Source organism: Trichomycterus rosablanca, chromosome 21, assembly GCF_030014385.1.
Source record: "Trichomycterus rosablanca isolate fTriRos1 chromosome 21, fTriRos1.hap1, whole genome shotgun sequence".
NCBI classification, from domain to species: Eukaryota; Metazoa; Chordata; class Actinopteri; order Siluriformes; family Trichomycteridae; genus Trichomycterus; species Trichomycterus rosablanca.
Genome location: NC_086008.1, coordinates 5434240 through 5448398, shown reverse-complemented (window position 1 = coordinate 5448398; position 14159 = coordinate 5434240). Strand labels below are relative to the sequence as shown.

The following is a 14159-nucleotide window of genomic DNA, read 5'->3' as shown; positions in this document are numbered from 1 at the left end:
AGCCAATCATCATCCCAGAGGCGGGGTTTTCTCAAAACGGGTAGGAATAATAACGCACGTTAAAACCCAGTTCAAGTATCAGACCTTTGATTTGGGCAAAGAAAAACCGTTTGACCAATCCGGTGCAACCTCTTTTACACGCCCGCCGATTCACTCAGCTTAGCTGCTTTCCGAATACACGCGTTTCAAGGTGAGTGTGCTATCAGTTAATATATACAAACACGTCTTTTAATCATGATTATTTACATAGTAATGAAGGTGTTTTCATGTTTAACATTAAAAATTGATGTAAGGTGTGAATAAAATGAGTAGTTTTACATGTGTACTGTCCTAGCACCTGGGTAAATGCTAACAATAACGTGAAACGTTAGGCTAAACGTTTAACTTCTGTACTGCTTTACTACAAAGTAAAATATAAATATTTACATTTACATTTTCATCATTTAGCAGACGCTTTTATCCAAAGCGACTTACACAATGAGCAATTGAGGGTTAAGGGCCTTGCTCAGGGACCCAACAGTGGCAACTTGGTGGTGGCGGGGCTTGAACCGGCAACCTTCTGTTTACTAGTCCAGTACCTTAACCACTAAGGTATAGTATAATAGTATAAATCGTATAGAATATATATATATATTAGTTCATTCATCTAATGATCCATGTCATTCTAGCGTGATTTAACAATAATGTGATGGTTTAGGTCAGGTGAATGAAATATATATATATATTTTTTTTTTTTTCCTCTTTCTGCAAACTAAGGATCTAAATCTGTGAGAAACTAATTTTGACCATTTTTTTTATAAAAAGTTATCCAACAAGCTTATAGCGTCCCATCAAAACCTATAATGTATTTTTGTATCTATATGTGTACATGTTTATTTGTAAATACATGTATATGTATTTATATATATATATATATATATATATAGATACATATATAAATATATATGTATATATATATATATACAGTATATGTGTGTGTACGCTCAAGGAGATGCTCAAACTTTTCTATTCTAAAACACATCAAGCTTCATGCTTTATTTAATTGAAAAACAATATACAGTGCCTTGCAAAAGTATTCAGCCCCCTTGAACTTTTCAACCTTTTGCCACATTTCAGACTTTAAACATAAAGATATGAAATTGTAATTTTTTGTGAAGAATCAATAACAAGTGGGACACAATTGTGAAGTGGAACGAAATTTATTGGATATTTTAAACTTTTTTTAGAAATAAAAACCTGAAAAGTGGGGCGTGCAATATTATTCAGCCCCTTTACTTTCAGTGCAGCAAACTCACTCCAGAAGTTCAGTGAGGATCTCTGAATGATCCAATGTTGACCTAAATGACTGATGGTGATAAATAGAATCCACCTGTGTGTAATCAAGTCTCCGTATAAATGCACCTGCTCTGTGATAGTCTCAGAGTTCTGTTTAAAGCGCAGAGAGCATCATGAAGACCAAGGAACACATCAAGCAGGTCCGAGATACTGTTGTGGAGAAGTTTAAAGCCGAATTTGGATACAAAAAGATTTCCCAAGCTTTAAACATCTCAAGGAGCACTGTGCAAGCGATCATATTGAAATGAAGGGAGTATCAGACCACTGCAAATCTACCAAGACCCGGCCGTCCCTCTAAACTTTCAGCTCAAACAAGGAGAAGACTGATCAGAGATGCAGCCAAGAGGCCCATGATCACTCTGAATGAACTGCAGAGATCTACAGCTGAGGTGGGAGAATCTGTCCATAGGACAACAATCAGTCGTACACTGCACAAATCTGGCCTTTATGGAAGAGTGGCAAGAAGAAAGCCATTTCTCAAAGATATCTATAAAAAGTCACCTGGGAGACACACCAAACATGTGGAAGAAGGTGCTCTGGTCAGATGAAACCAAAATCGAACTTTTTGGCCACAACGCAAAACGTTATGTTTGGCATAAAAGCAACACAGCTCATCACCCTGAACACACCATCCCCACTGTCAAACATGGTGGTGGCAGCATCATGGTTTGGGCCTGCTTTTCTTCAGCAGGGACAGGGAAGATGGTTAAAATTGATGGGAAGATGGATGGAGCCAAATACAGGACCATTCTGGAAGAAAACCTGTTGCAGTCTGCAAAAGACCTGAGACTGGGACGGTGATTTATCTTCCAACAAGACAATGATCCAAAACATAAAGCAAAATCTACAATGGAATGGTTCACAAATAAACTTATCCAGGTGTTAAAATGGCCAAGTCAAAGTCCAGACCTGAATCCCATCGAGAATCTGTGGAAAGAGCTGAAAACTGCTGTTCACAAACGCTCTCCATCCAACCTCACTGAGCTCGAGCTGTTTTGCAAGGAAGAATGGGCAAAAATTTCAGTATCTCGATGTGCAAAACTAATAGAGACATACCCCAAGCGACTTGCAGCTGTAATCGCAGCAAAAGGTGGCGCTAGAAAGTATTAACGCAAGGGGGCCGAATAATATTGCACGCCCCACTTTTCAGTTTTTTATTTCTAAAAAAAGTTTAAAATATCCAATAAATTTCGTTCCACTTCACGATTGTGTCCCACTTGTTGTTGATTCTTCACAAAAAATTACAATTTCATATCTTTATGTTTAAAGCCTGAAATGTGGCAAAAGGTTGAAAAGTTCAAGGGGGCCGAATACTTTTGCTAGGCACTGTAACACATTGAACGTGGCAGCAGTCTAGAACAGTAAACATGTGACCAGTTCAGCATTCAGAATGTAGATTTTACAGTCAGTTCATTATAAGCACTAACTAAACATGATGATAATTAAGTAAGATGGAGTCGGTTCAGTGTTGTTAAACAATTCTTGATAACTGGTGGTGTTATTAGAAGCAGAATTGAAACTGGAACATGATGCAAAATATCTACATACTGAATTATGAACTGGTTCTGCTCACTGTTCTACTTTACTGCCACAGTCAATATGTTGTATATATACATATATAAAGCATGAACTCCTATTTATATGAAACTGTGATGTGGTCTATAAATTTGACACTCTATAAGCTTGTGGGTTATCAGTTATTAGTTAACTGTTTACTCATGAGTCAGTTATTGTTTAGAATAATTGTCAAAATCTTCATCACTCACTACAACCTGAATTATTACTCACATCATAACACAAGCTGTGCTATAAAGATGGCACTGCATTTAATAGATTGGTTTATTCTGCACTATATCACACATGCCATGTCTTCAGGTGCCTGTGCAGTCCATGCCATGCAATATCAGTTGCCAACTATTTTATTATTGATTTTTTGATTACTGTTTGATTTTACTGATTACAGATTTCTATGAAAATGTTATAATGCCCAGACATACTGAAGTGCTTATGAAAAAAGAACAAATATTCATCAAAATAGTCTCTGTGTCAATCTGTTTAGGTGGACTTCTCTGGGAGGTAAATAAAGAAATGGGGCTGCTGTCCGCCCTGGCTCGGGGAATGGCCCGAGGAGCAGACCGCACAGCTGAATTCACCAGCAAACGCGGCCCCCGGACCTTTTACAAGAGCAGAGGGGCCATGCCTACCGGAGTGGTCACCTCCAGCAGGAAGTTCATCCCCATCAAGGAAATGATCCCAGAGTTTGTGGTGCCTAATCTGGAGGGCTTTAAGCTGAAGGCATACGTGTCGTACAAGAGTCCGCCAGGCACAGAGCAGCCCATCACTGCAGAAAGTCTGTTTAGCCAAGCTGTGACTCCACACATCAAGAGGGACATTGAAGCTGGTATGTTTGACCCAGAGCAGCTGGAAAAATATGGCTTGGATAAGACACAAGAAGGGAAACTGTTCAAACTTTATCCCAGAAACTATATTCGATAGATTCACTGCATTTGTTGCTGTGATTAGTGGACTGTGCAAAAAAAATCTTACATGTTCCTGTTTAATACACCTGTTAGTCATGTATTGTTGGAACCAATTTGTCTGTTTTAAATTCTACAAAATAAGACAGTTTTGATCTCAGATTGTATTCAATATTGGTGCTGTCGATGTCATTAAATGTCAGTATCATAAATAAAATGAAAGAGATTCAATTTAGCTATGTCCTCGGTTAAATGGTTTAAAAGAAAGTGGTGGCTGTCTTTGTGTCGCAAACTCAAATCTCTTTATAGACTTGACTTTGTCTTGAAAATGGGGCCAAACTTTTGTTGCAACAAAGCTGAAGGCATATTACTGAGTTTATATGTCTTTTAGCAATAGCTGAAACACTTGAACTAGAAGGGGTGTCCAAATACTTTTGACCATATAGTGCAGCAAAGGTGTAAAACTGTAGGTGTAAAAGAAAATCACCTGTTCCACAGCACTAGTGAAGTAAATTACTATAAATAACAAGACAGCTAGGAATGTAAAGAAACATCCAAATACTGTAACTGTACAAATGAAACAGGCTGATTTCATTTACTGGTTGTAAATACAGTAAAAACCAAAATTACAAGTTACAGTATTGCAAAATCCACATGATGTTTATTAGTTATGGCTTCTGTTTAGTCTCAATCACACTTCAGAGACTTCATAGTTGGATTTTAAGAAGAGGAAGCAGACCCAGCCTCACCACTACCCGATTCTGTCTCAGTCTTGTCTGGGTTCCAGTCCCACCTCCAAACATGCAGCATGTGGTCATAAAAGGAGCAGGTGGCTAGCAGGCATGACACAGAGTTTGGGTCTTCAACACTGGGAGCTGAAGCTGGTATAGTTCTCTGTCCTGTAGGAGAAGCATGGTCAGGGATGTAGTGTCCACAGTCGTCCTCCAGCGAGACGTCAAAGCTGGCAGTGGGAGATTCATACTGGATCCTAAGGTGGCCTTCAGGTTCAGCGGGGGTGACACTGGCTGGTGTTGCTTCAGTCTGAGGGGGTGAAGGTGGAGGGCTGCTCAGAGGAAGCCATGACCAGTCTGCTCCATATGCTAATGAGTTGTGCAGGATGTAAGATGCTAGAATGGGGCATGGCCCTTCATTTCCATCTGGTTTTGGGGAAGATGGAAGCACAAATTAGTTTCTACAAACATGTTTCATTAGGACCACTCCCCAAAAATGTGCATGTGACTTTTTAAAGGGTTGACAGGTCCAATAAATCCTGTTTTCTTAAACATATTGTATAGGGCAGAGCATATGTGTACTGTTTACCCAAGGAAGAGGGTACCAGTCTCTTACTGGATTCTATATAGTATATATTTACCAGTCAGTCACCAGTACAATATAAAGGAGACTCTCTAATCTTTCTTACCGAGCGTTTGCTGGCAGTTCAGAATGTGGAAGTCATTGTGCATGCAGGCAGCTAGGAGCAGGTATTCATTAACAGGATGCCACTTCAGCCTCCACACTCCTCCACCCACTGGTGTTTCGCTGAGAGGTTGTCTCATGTTTCTTCCATCCCACAGTAACACGTTCTCATCATAACTAAAGTGTGCACATAAAATCCAAAAAGCAATTATATAACACACCTGAAAAGTGTAATATGTTCCTCTTGTGTTTTTCAGTATGCAGGTTTTTCCTTTGATCGATAGAAGGGATGCAAATTTTGCCAATTTTCTTTAACCAATAACCAATGAGCCTATGATGTCCCATTACAATATAAAACACATATCAATCAACATTTGGTGTTGGTATATAACCTTTTTCTGACAACACTTGTGTGGTTATTATAACACGATATGCTGAAGTTTTGCCTTCATACTGGAGCATGATAGAATAAATATAAAATAAACAATTACACACAGATCCACATCTACAGAGTTTATGCATTAAAAAAAATCACCTAAAAAACACCTTTTTTTATTTCAGTGCATTATGCACATACATTTTACAAGAATTTTGCATATGAGACTGAATGTGTTTTACCTGCCAGAGGCAACGATGTGCTCTCGATGAGGGTTGCTGTGTATACTGCACACACCCATAGAGTGCCTGTGAGGAAAGATAACAGGAATATTCATGCCATAACATTATGATTATTATTATTACTGCTGCAGTGGTTATGACGCCATGTACATGCTGGAGTAAAATAGTTTTTTTTACCTTTTACTAATAAAGGTAGGAGAAGAGGGACCCATCCTCATATCCCAGCCCTTAAGTTTACAGTCATCGCCACCTAAAAGAGCCAAAAATCACCACCCAGAAATAAAAGTTTTCCTTATCAGTGTAATCACAGTGAATTAAAACCATTTAAAATGTTTTGTAAATGTTTTCTCATGACTTAAAAACTCAGTTACAAAAAGACATTGTTTCTCACCAGAATAAACCAGCTGTGTATCCCAGTAACTAAAAGCAGAGATCCAGGCCTCAAAGTCATGAGCTTTCCACTGGGAAATAGCAGTCAGACTGGCCTCACCCAGAGACAGCACCGTCAGAGCCCCAGTCGAGTCACTGGATACCACCCGGGTGTCGCTGGCATCAACAAACAAGAGCTGAATCTTACACAAGGCTGGTGTATATATTAGTGTGTACATCTGTGTACAACAGGTTAATCCTTTAAATCCTTCCTCACCTTTCACCTCTCCGTGTAGACCAGTCCAGTGACAGTGCTAATCTGTCTGGACCCAACTCTGTACTCAGCACCCACTCCAGAGCACAGCTGCTCTCCTACAACAGTAAATGGATGAGCGAAAAAACTAATCAAGATTTCATTTTACAAAATTTCAAATAACAAATACAAAGTGTTGGTCTGAACTGTACTTGTGTGTCCAGAAGTTTGTGCAGCTGGATTTCTCCCCCCGCTGTGGCCATTCCCAGCAGAGGTCGTTCGCTCACTGCTGTATGACACCTGAGGGGAAAACGAGAGATATAATTCAATCAAATTACAAATGAATCACATGTCATTTAAATTTACTATTAATAGGCTTTGAAAAATGAACTAATTTACTAATAAAATTTCACAAAACTGAAAGCTTTAGTATAAACTAGAGCTCTCTTTTAACCCATGTATGTTTATTTCTGTTATTTCTATATGAGTACATAATTACCATTTTAGATCCAGTATAGCTGGAGTGTCGATGCGTTGGATCTCAGTCAGAGGGGTGAGAGATGATTGTTGATCAAATTTAAAAAGGTACAGTCGGCCAATTCTGCTTGGATTCTGCAAATATAACAGCACAAATCAAAATAATAACTGGTGATGGGCACCGGTTATCTGTTTTGCATACCCTGCCTAGTCTGTGTGCGCTAACTGACCGCTCTAAATTGCCTCCATGTGGAAGTAAGTACATAAATGAAGTGATGTGTTGCCTTGTGATTGATGAGTGAACAGTTCTGGATATCCCTTCCTTTTGCCCAGTGTTTTATGTGCTGCCAGACCCATCATACAACTGACCATGATACTCCTTATTTCAGTTCACCCAATGTGAACTCCACGTTTTGTTTAGTCTGGCCAAACCATTGGTTGTCAAGATCAAATACAGGAAAGCACACACCTTTATTTGTGTTCTACACCACCATTATGTACCAGAGTACCATAGTTTGACCTACATTATGGTCTGCTCAGGAGAAACACATTCCTTATGGTTGGAAACATTGGAAACCAGTAACTCACACACACTCAACACATACTCATCCGTGTTAAGAGGTGGACGTTTATTCACAAGGGAAAGCTATTGGTGCAATAGTATTTTTTAGTGGGTCAGGACCAGCCTCAAAGAGGAGAAACACTTTTCTTATGGTCGCCAGGAATCGACTTACATAATAACAACAACAACAACAATCATTGTTCACAGTTCCACCCAGTGGTCAAAGAACATTACAAACCATAAACACAAACACTCATTCATGTTAAGAGGTGGGCGTTTAATCACAAGGGAAAGCTATTGGTGCAATAATAGCAGTTGTTTAGTAATTCTGCCCAAAGATGCTTCATATCAATAACATTATGTATATTTGTTATGATAAAAGCTAAAACTTTAAATCATATCAGATCCATTCACACAGGTTCACTTGCATCATTTAAAAGAGAAAGGTGAAAATATTCTCATTACTTTTATTGTGCTTCCATGACACCCAAAATCCTGATAAATCTCTCATTAATTAGTTAGCTGTACCGTTTCTTTAGGAATGCAATGCAAAACAGAAAATACAGGTCAAAATGCAAACATGTCTGTGTTATTCCACTACCTCTGAGGTAGTCTGATGTTATATGGCTGCAGAAGAAACCTGGGATATGTTTAAGAACGTGTGATTAATCCCTAAACCTTAACTTCTAAGCTGCACTCACCTGGTCACCATCTTTCTGAAGCTGGTAGGTACCGCAGACTAAAATGTGCTTGTATTGAGGGAGAGGACACCACTCCACAGTATCCGCACTCAGCTCAGTATCAAACACCTGAAGGTTGCGGGTTCGAGACAAACCCATCTGATCTAATCCTGCACGCTACACTGGCACGCGCTCGGGACACTGGAAAGTACACATGATGTACGCATGCGCGTTTCATCGAGCACGCTATGTCCAAAATAACACTATGTTCCCTATGTCTAGTGAAACTGCTTTGCAGGTCATTGAATGCTCTTGTTTGCGCTCTGACCTTTAGCAAACATTTTGGGTTTAATAATCACACTTTATATAACAATCTGTGCACTTAAGCATGATGTATGTAACAACTGACCTAGAGATTTTGCTCTATGTAGTGAAAGTGGTGTGATTTTGGATACAGTCCAAACAACGCTAAGCTAATAGGACAAAAACAAACCTCAAAACCCACATACATATCTCATTTTATTTAGCTTTCCTTTATTGTTCTTACATCTCTTAAGGATTTGTTTTGTATTACTTACAACGTTTTTATTGTACATATGTAATAAATCTAATGTACTTTTATTTATTCGTGTATTTTGTGCGGCGTTCTAATAGCTTCTCATTTTATATCTAGCGCACTAGATAGGGCACAGGCTCTGTTATCTCAAATGTGCCCTTAAAGACATAAGGAAGCTGTTTGAGACGTAACCTTAAAAAAAGTGCTAAAATGTTAATTTCAAGTGCCCCAAGAATTATTGAACCTCATTATTATCGTTGAAGTTGCAGTATTAGTGCATGTCAAAATGTTTGTGTTAGTTAAAATAATTGTTATATATGTTCATATATTTGCCAAACTAGTTTGTTAGTTTTTATTTGAGCACATACTACTTTAAATACTATTCAATAGTAGAGTAATATAAAGCTACCTTAAGCGAACCACTGACACGTTTTGAAATGTTGGATGCATTATATATGCGTTACATTAAAAAAAACAATTAGAAAAATTTAAATAATAATAATAATACCAAACTAACTTTCTTAATTGAAATGTTTCTAGTATATAAGAAGTGGAAAACATGTTAAATTAGAGGGTACTTGAATGAAGCACAAGGTGGGGGTGGTGTGTGTTTCCGGAAGTTCCATTTAAACCGGAGTGTTTATCCGCGTTTGTACAAACATCGGTGTAGTTTTAACGTTAAATATATATGAATTATTATTTATGTTTAATATTGAATTTTAATGAATCTGTTGTAAAGGGTTCCAGCTGGGAATGGATCCGATTTTATCTCATTCAAAAAATGTCCTTTGCACATTAATCGATAAGAAAGATCAAACTAAGTACGTGTGTTTCAGACAGAAGGAGGCAGAAGGACTCTGTATAGGGTGAGAGCTGATCTAATGTATTATACCTGTGAGCACTAAATGACATATTTAAGCTTTATTTCTATATAAAAAACACACAGCTGGTATTTACACTGAAATATTATTATCTTTTATTTAGACTGAGCAATGGTGAAGATGTTTGGAGAGCAGATTTGTCAGAGGAAATCCTCTCCCAGCTGGTGAGTCTCTTTCATTCTTAATCAGGGGTAACACTCTCATTTTTGGGGCTTTGAAATTAGTTAATAAATGCACATGAATGCCATATACAGCCAGAATCACAGCTGTGACTGATGGGTGGTGTTTTGTCAGTATAGTGTATCATAAAAATAACGATTACAATCTAGGCAACATTTGAAACATTTCAAAGGTAAAGGTTCAAAATCACTCTACTGACATATGTAGACACTAGACATTCACTTATTCATTCGTTTTCTTATCCGCTTATCCAATTAGGGTCACATGGTGCTGGAGCCTATTCCAGCTTTTCAATGGGCGCAAGGCACACAGTAACACCCTGGACAGGATGCCAGTGTCCATCGCAGGGCAGACACACACACACACACATACACACACACACACACACACACACACACACTTATTCACTAATAGGGCAATTCAGTGTCTCCAATTAACCTGACTGCATGTTTTTGGACTGTGTGAGGAAACCCACGCAGACACGGGGAGAACATGCAAACTCTGCACGGAAAGGACCCGGACCGCCCCTCCTGGGGATCAAACCCAGGACCTCCTTGCTGTGAGGCGACAGTGCTACTCACTAAGCCACCGTGCCGGACACTAGACAGCTGACCATTAATAAAAAAAAATACTAAAGACATTAATATAGGGTTTGAACTTCGTGCCTATTTAGTCAAAAGAGCTTTTGTGAGGGCAGAGATGCAAAAGAGGCAGTTGTAGCCTAGCGGTTAAGGTACAGGACTGGTAACCGAAAGGTCGCTTGTTCTGCCAGGTTGCCACAGTTGGGGCCTTGAGCAAGGCCCTTAACCCTCAATTGCTTGCACAATATACTGTATACTGTCACAGTACTGTGTCGCTTTGGATAAAAGCGTCTGCTAAATGCTGAAAATGAAAATGAGATGAGATTGATCCCGATGTGTGGGTGTTCGGAATTTAAGTATCACCTTGGGACACTTTACATACCACCAGTACTGATACCAGTCTAAGAATCACTGCTATAAATGATATTGACAGCACTGGTTAAATATCTTGCTAAGAAAGAATAAAGAGAAAAAATTTATTTCTTTACAGATGAAGAAGTTTTCATTGAGGTCGACAGAAGATTATGCCCTAAAACTAAAGTAAGACTGTTTATATAATGAAATATCTTTTATTAGCCTCTTTATCTCTTTCTGGCATCGACTCTTGTGTTTTGTTGTTTGTTGATTCAGGAGCGCCTGCAGGAGTGGCAGTGCTTTCGTCTCTCTGGACACTGAAAGTGCTGTGCTTCATCTCGGCCCTGAACCTGCAGACCTGAATGTGACTTTCACCAAACTCACAGACCTGGAGGCAAGAACTGAGCTCAAAGATCTTCTCTTTAAAATGGCAGACAGTCTGATCCTGCAGGAGAACACAGGTAGAAAAAAACATCTGATTCTCAGTACAATGAAACATGTTAAAGGCTTGTAATGCCAGATAGACTGTTGTGGTGTCTAAATTGTATTAATAATAATAATAATAATAATAATAATACATTTTATTTATATAGCGCTTTTCAAGATACTCAAAGACGCTTTACATAAGACAAATAATCAAAACAAATACATACACCATACAAATCATAGTTCAAAATAGTACATCAACATCAAGAATAATTAAGATTAATTTAATTAATTAAGAGAGCAGCATAAGACAGTTCATTAAAAATTAGCTAAATTATGAGAAAGAACAACAAATATAGAACAATTTCTTAAAATTAGACAGAAACAGGACAGATTCACATGCAATCAGGAAACTGAAAACTTTACAAGTTTTAGGATCTAGGACTTTTCTGTCGTGATCTAAGTATAAAAACTATTAAAAAGAATAGCAAAAATAAAAGCATTTATTTCGTGTTGTTACAAGTTAAATGCCATTTTGAATAGATGAGTTTTGAGAAGTGACTTGAATTTGGACAGGTCAGGACAATCTCGTAGGTGTTTGGGGAGAGCATTCCATAAAGATGGAGCAGCTATGGAAAAGGCCCTGTCACCCCAGGTCCGGTGCTTGGTCCTAGAGGGTATGGACAGTAGGTTAGCCTCAGAAGAGCGAAGGCTACGGGAGGGAATGTGCTGATGGAGCAGGTCGGTGAGGTAGGATGGGGCCTGATTATGGAGAGCTTTGTGAGTGAATAGAAGAATTTTGAATTGAATGCGTTGAGCAACGGGAAGCCAATGAAGTTTTTGGAGAACAGGTGTAATATGATCACGGGAGCGAGTATGAGTAAGGAGGCGAGCAGCTGAATTCTGGATATACTGAAGTTTTTTTAGGATTTTGTTAGATGTTCCATAAAGAATGCTATTGCAATAATCAATATTATCAATCAGTATTACATTTTTTTTCTTATAAACCAAACATTTTCAAAACTAATTAAGCAGGTTCACAAGCTTTGTAGTGCAGATGCAAAGTTTTATTACAAACTTAATCCCAAAAATGTTGGGGCAGCATTAACTTGCTGCTACTTTTTGAGATGTGTTTAATTTTAAAAAGGCACAAATAAAAGATGTTAAATAAAAAAAAATAATAATAAAATAATGATTTTTAGAAAGAGTTCATGTACTGCAGCTTTAACCAGTTGTGAGAAATAAAACAAACATAATACTGTTAGTGTAAAATGTGGGAACTTGATTTTTTTGTTTGTTTTTATTAAGATTTTAACGTCATGTTTTACACTTTGGTTACATTCATGACAGAAACAGTAGTTACAGGTTACACAAGATTAATCAGTTCACAAGGTTATATCGAACACAGTCATGGACAATTTAGTGTCTCCAATTCACCTCACTTGCACATCTTTGGACTGTGGGAAGAAAACCGGAGCTCGTGGAGGAAACCCCCTTGGACACGGAGAGAACATGCAAACTCCACACAGAAAGGACCTGGACCGCCCAACATGGGGATCGAACTCAGGACTTTTTTGCTGTGAGGCGACAGTGCTACCCGAACTTGATTTTAAATAACACCGATATGTTTGGATGTGTTGTACTGAGGCTATACATAAAGAAAAAAGATGTCACTTTATTGTCACTCAGGATAAGCAGCTAAAGTTTGTTTACTGAAAAGTACTCATTTTGAAACTTGCTTTTTACCATGATAGGTGCAGCATCTTCATCAAGTCCTATGAAAAACCCACAGAGGAGGAACAATGGTATGTGGAATATTTTATTCCTTTTTTTGTCAGCATTAAACTAAATTATTAAGTGTAAACAGTGACCAAAAAGCTGATGTAATATTAGCTTATATTAGCATATAGGATTCAGAAAAATGGATACAAGAAATTAGTTTTAGGCTCAGTAACATTAAACATGTAGTAGTCCTATATGGTAGATTTTGAAATGATAATTACACATCAAACATTTTGTGGGTTTTGGTTTAGGGTTTGAACCAAGGAAACAGTACACTGGCTCAACAGTTACAGCAAAGAAACGACTTCCCGGAGATTCTCTTATCAACCCAGGAACAAAACGGTTAGTTATTTTACAGTGGACTACAGTTTATCCTGTTATCTGTAATAAATAAGAGCTTTTATTACTGATCATTCTGATTTCTGTAGGAAACGGGCTGCTACAGGAGTGGCTTTTGATGACGACAATGATGACACATGAATCTTCTGATCCTGACCACAGAAAATCACCACTGCAAATACTTTAAGCTTGAATATTATTATATGTTTATTGTTTTTAGAAATATTAATTATGAATGAAGGATTTTAAAATATGATCATGAAATAAATGTGATTTTTAAATCAGGCTTTTTATTTATTTATTTAAATTATTTCCAGTTTATATTAAAAAAAAAAACACCTGAACACCTCATCACAAGATTTAAACATAATCAGAAACAAGCTTAAACGTTGAGTCAGTCTGTCACAAGAAAGATCATAAAAGTAGATGTTTAACCACAAAAATATCCATACATTTAAATTATATCCACATGAATATGTGCATCTACTTGAAGGAATAGTTTAAACTAAATTGAAACAACAACCTTTCACTTACCCTTAAAGAGACTGACCTATAAAATTAGTTTGGTGAGAAAATGCACATTTATTCAGTTGCTCGGGTGGTAAAACAGTGAAACTTCAAAAAGTCTAGTTAATTTTTAAACGAATTGTACTACATTCAATGCTGTTAAGCTTCACCGCTGTTCAAAACTACTTATAAGGATCGTCTCATACCAAGGCTTAATCCTGAGCTACTACATACTAAAGCAGTGGTCCCCAACCACCGGGCCGCGGACCGGTACTGGTCCGTGGGTCATTTATTACCGGGCTGCACAGAAAGAATAAATAATTAAAGATCGCTACATCAGCAATGAAAACACTGCTTCCATTCCAA

General features: G+C 37.9%; 3 protein-coding genes across 4 annotated transcripts; 2 read left to right on the top strand and 1 right to left on the bottom strand.

The window, feature by feature from the left end:
• The first annotated feature begins 135 nt into the window (after positions 1–135).
• Positions 136–4047, top strand: mrpl41 (mitochondrial ribosomal protein L41). Of its 2 annotated transcripts, XM_063017846.1 has the most exons (3): positions 154–190; positions 448–591; positions 3395–4047. In XM_063017846.1, the coding sequence occupies exon 3, from the start codon at positions 3424–3426 to the stop codon at positions 3829–3831; it is 408 nt and encodes a 135-aa protein (XP_062873916.1). In that variant the 5' UTR covers positions 154–190; positions 448–591; positions 3395–3423; the 3' UTR covers positions 3832–4047. The 2 variants fall into 2 exon arrangements, with proteins under 2 accessions (XP_062873917.1, XP_062873916.1); XM_063017847.1 differs by lacking the exon at positions 448–591 and having other exon boundaries at positions 136–190.
• A 398-nt stretch (positions 4048–4445) lies between these two features.
• Positions 4446–8377, bottom strand: dph7 (diphthamide biosynthesis 7). The gene is made up of 9 exons (XM_063018104.1): positions 8209–8377; positions 6968–7080; positions 6681–6768; positions 6493–6587; positions 6238–6392; positions 6024–6096; positions 5847–5912; positions 5233–5405; positions 4446–4969 (listed from the first exon to the last, which is right to left on the bottom strand). The coding sequence occupies exons 1-9, from the start codon at positions 8344–8346 to the stop codon at positions 4533–4535; spliced, it is 1338 nt and encodes a 445-aa protein (XP_062874174.1). The 5' UTR covers positions 8347–8377; the 3' UTR covers positions 4446–4532.
• Positions 8378–9387: 1010 nt separating this feature from the next.
• Positions 9388–13571, top strand: paxx (PAXX non-homologous end joining factor). The gene is made up of 7 exons (XM_063017778.1): positions 9388–9609; positions 9728–9788; positions 10876–10925; positions 11016–11200; positions 12920–12970; positions 13199–13289; positions 13376–13571. The coding sequence occupies exons 1-7, from the start codon at positions 9497–9499 to the stop codon at positions 13425–13427; spliced, it is 603 nt and encodes a 200-aa protein (XP_062873848.1). The 5' UTR covers positions 9388–9496; the 3' UTR covers positions 13428–13571.
• The last annotated feature ends 588 nt before the right edge of the window (positions 13572–14159 follow it).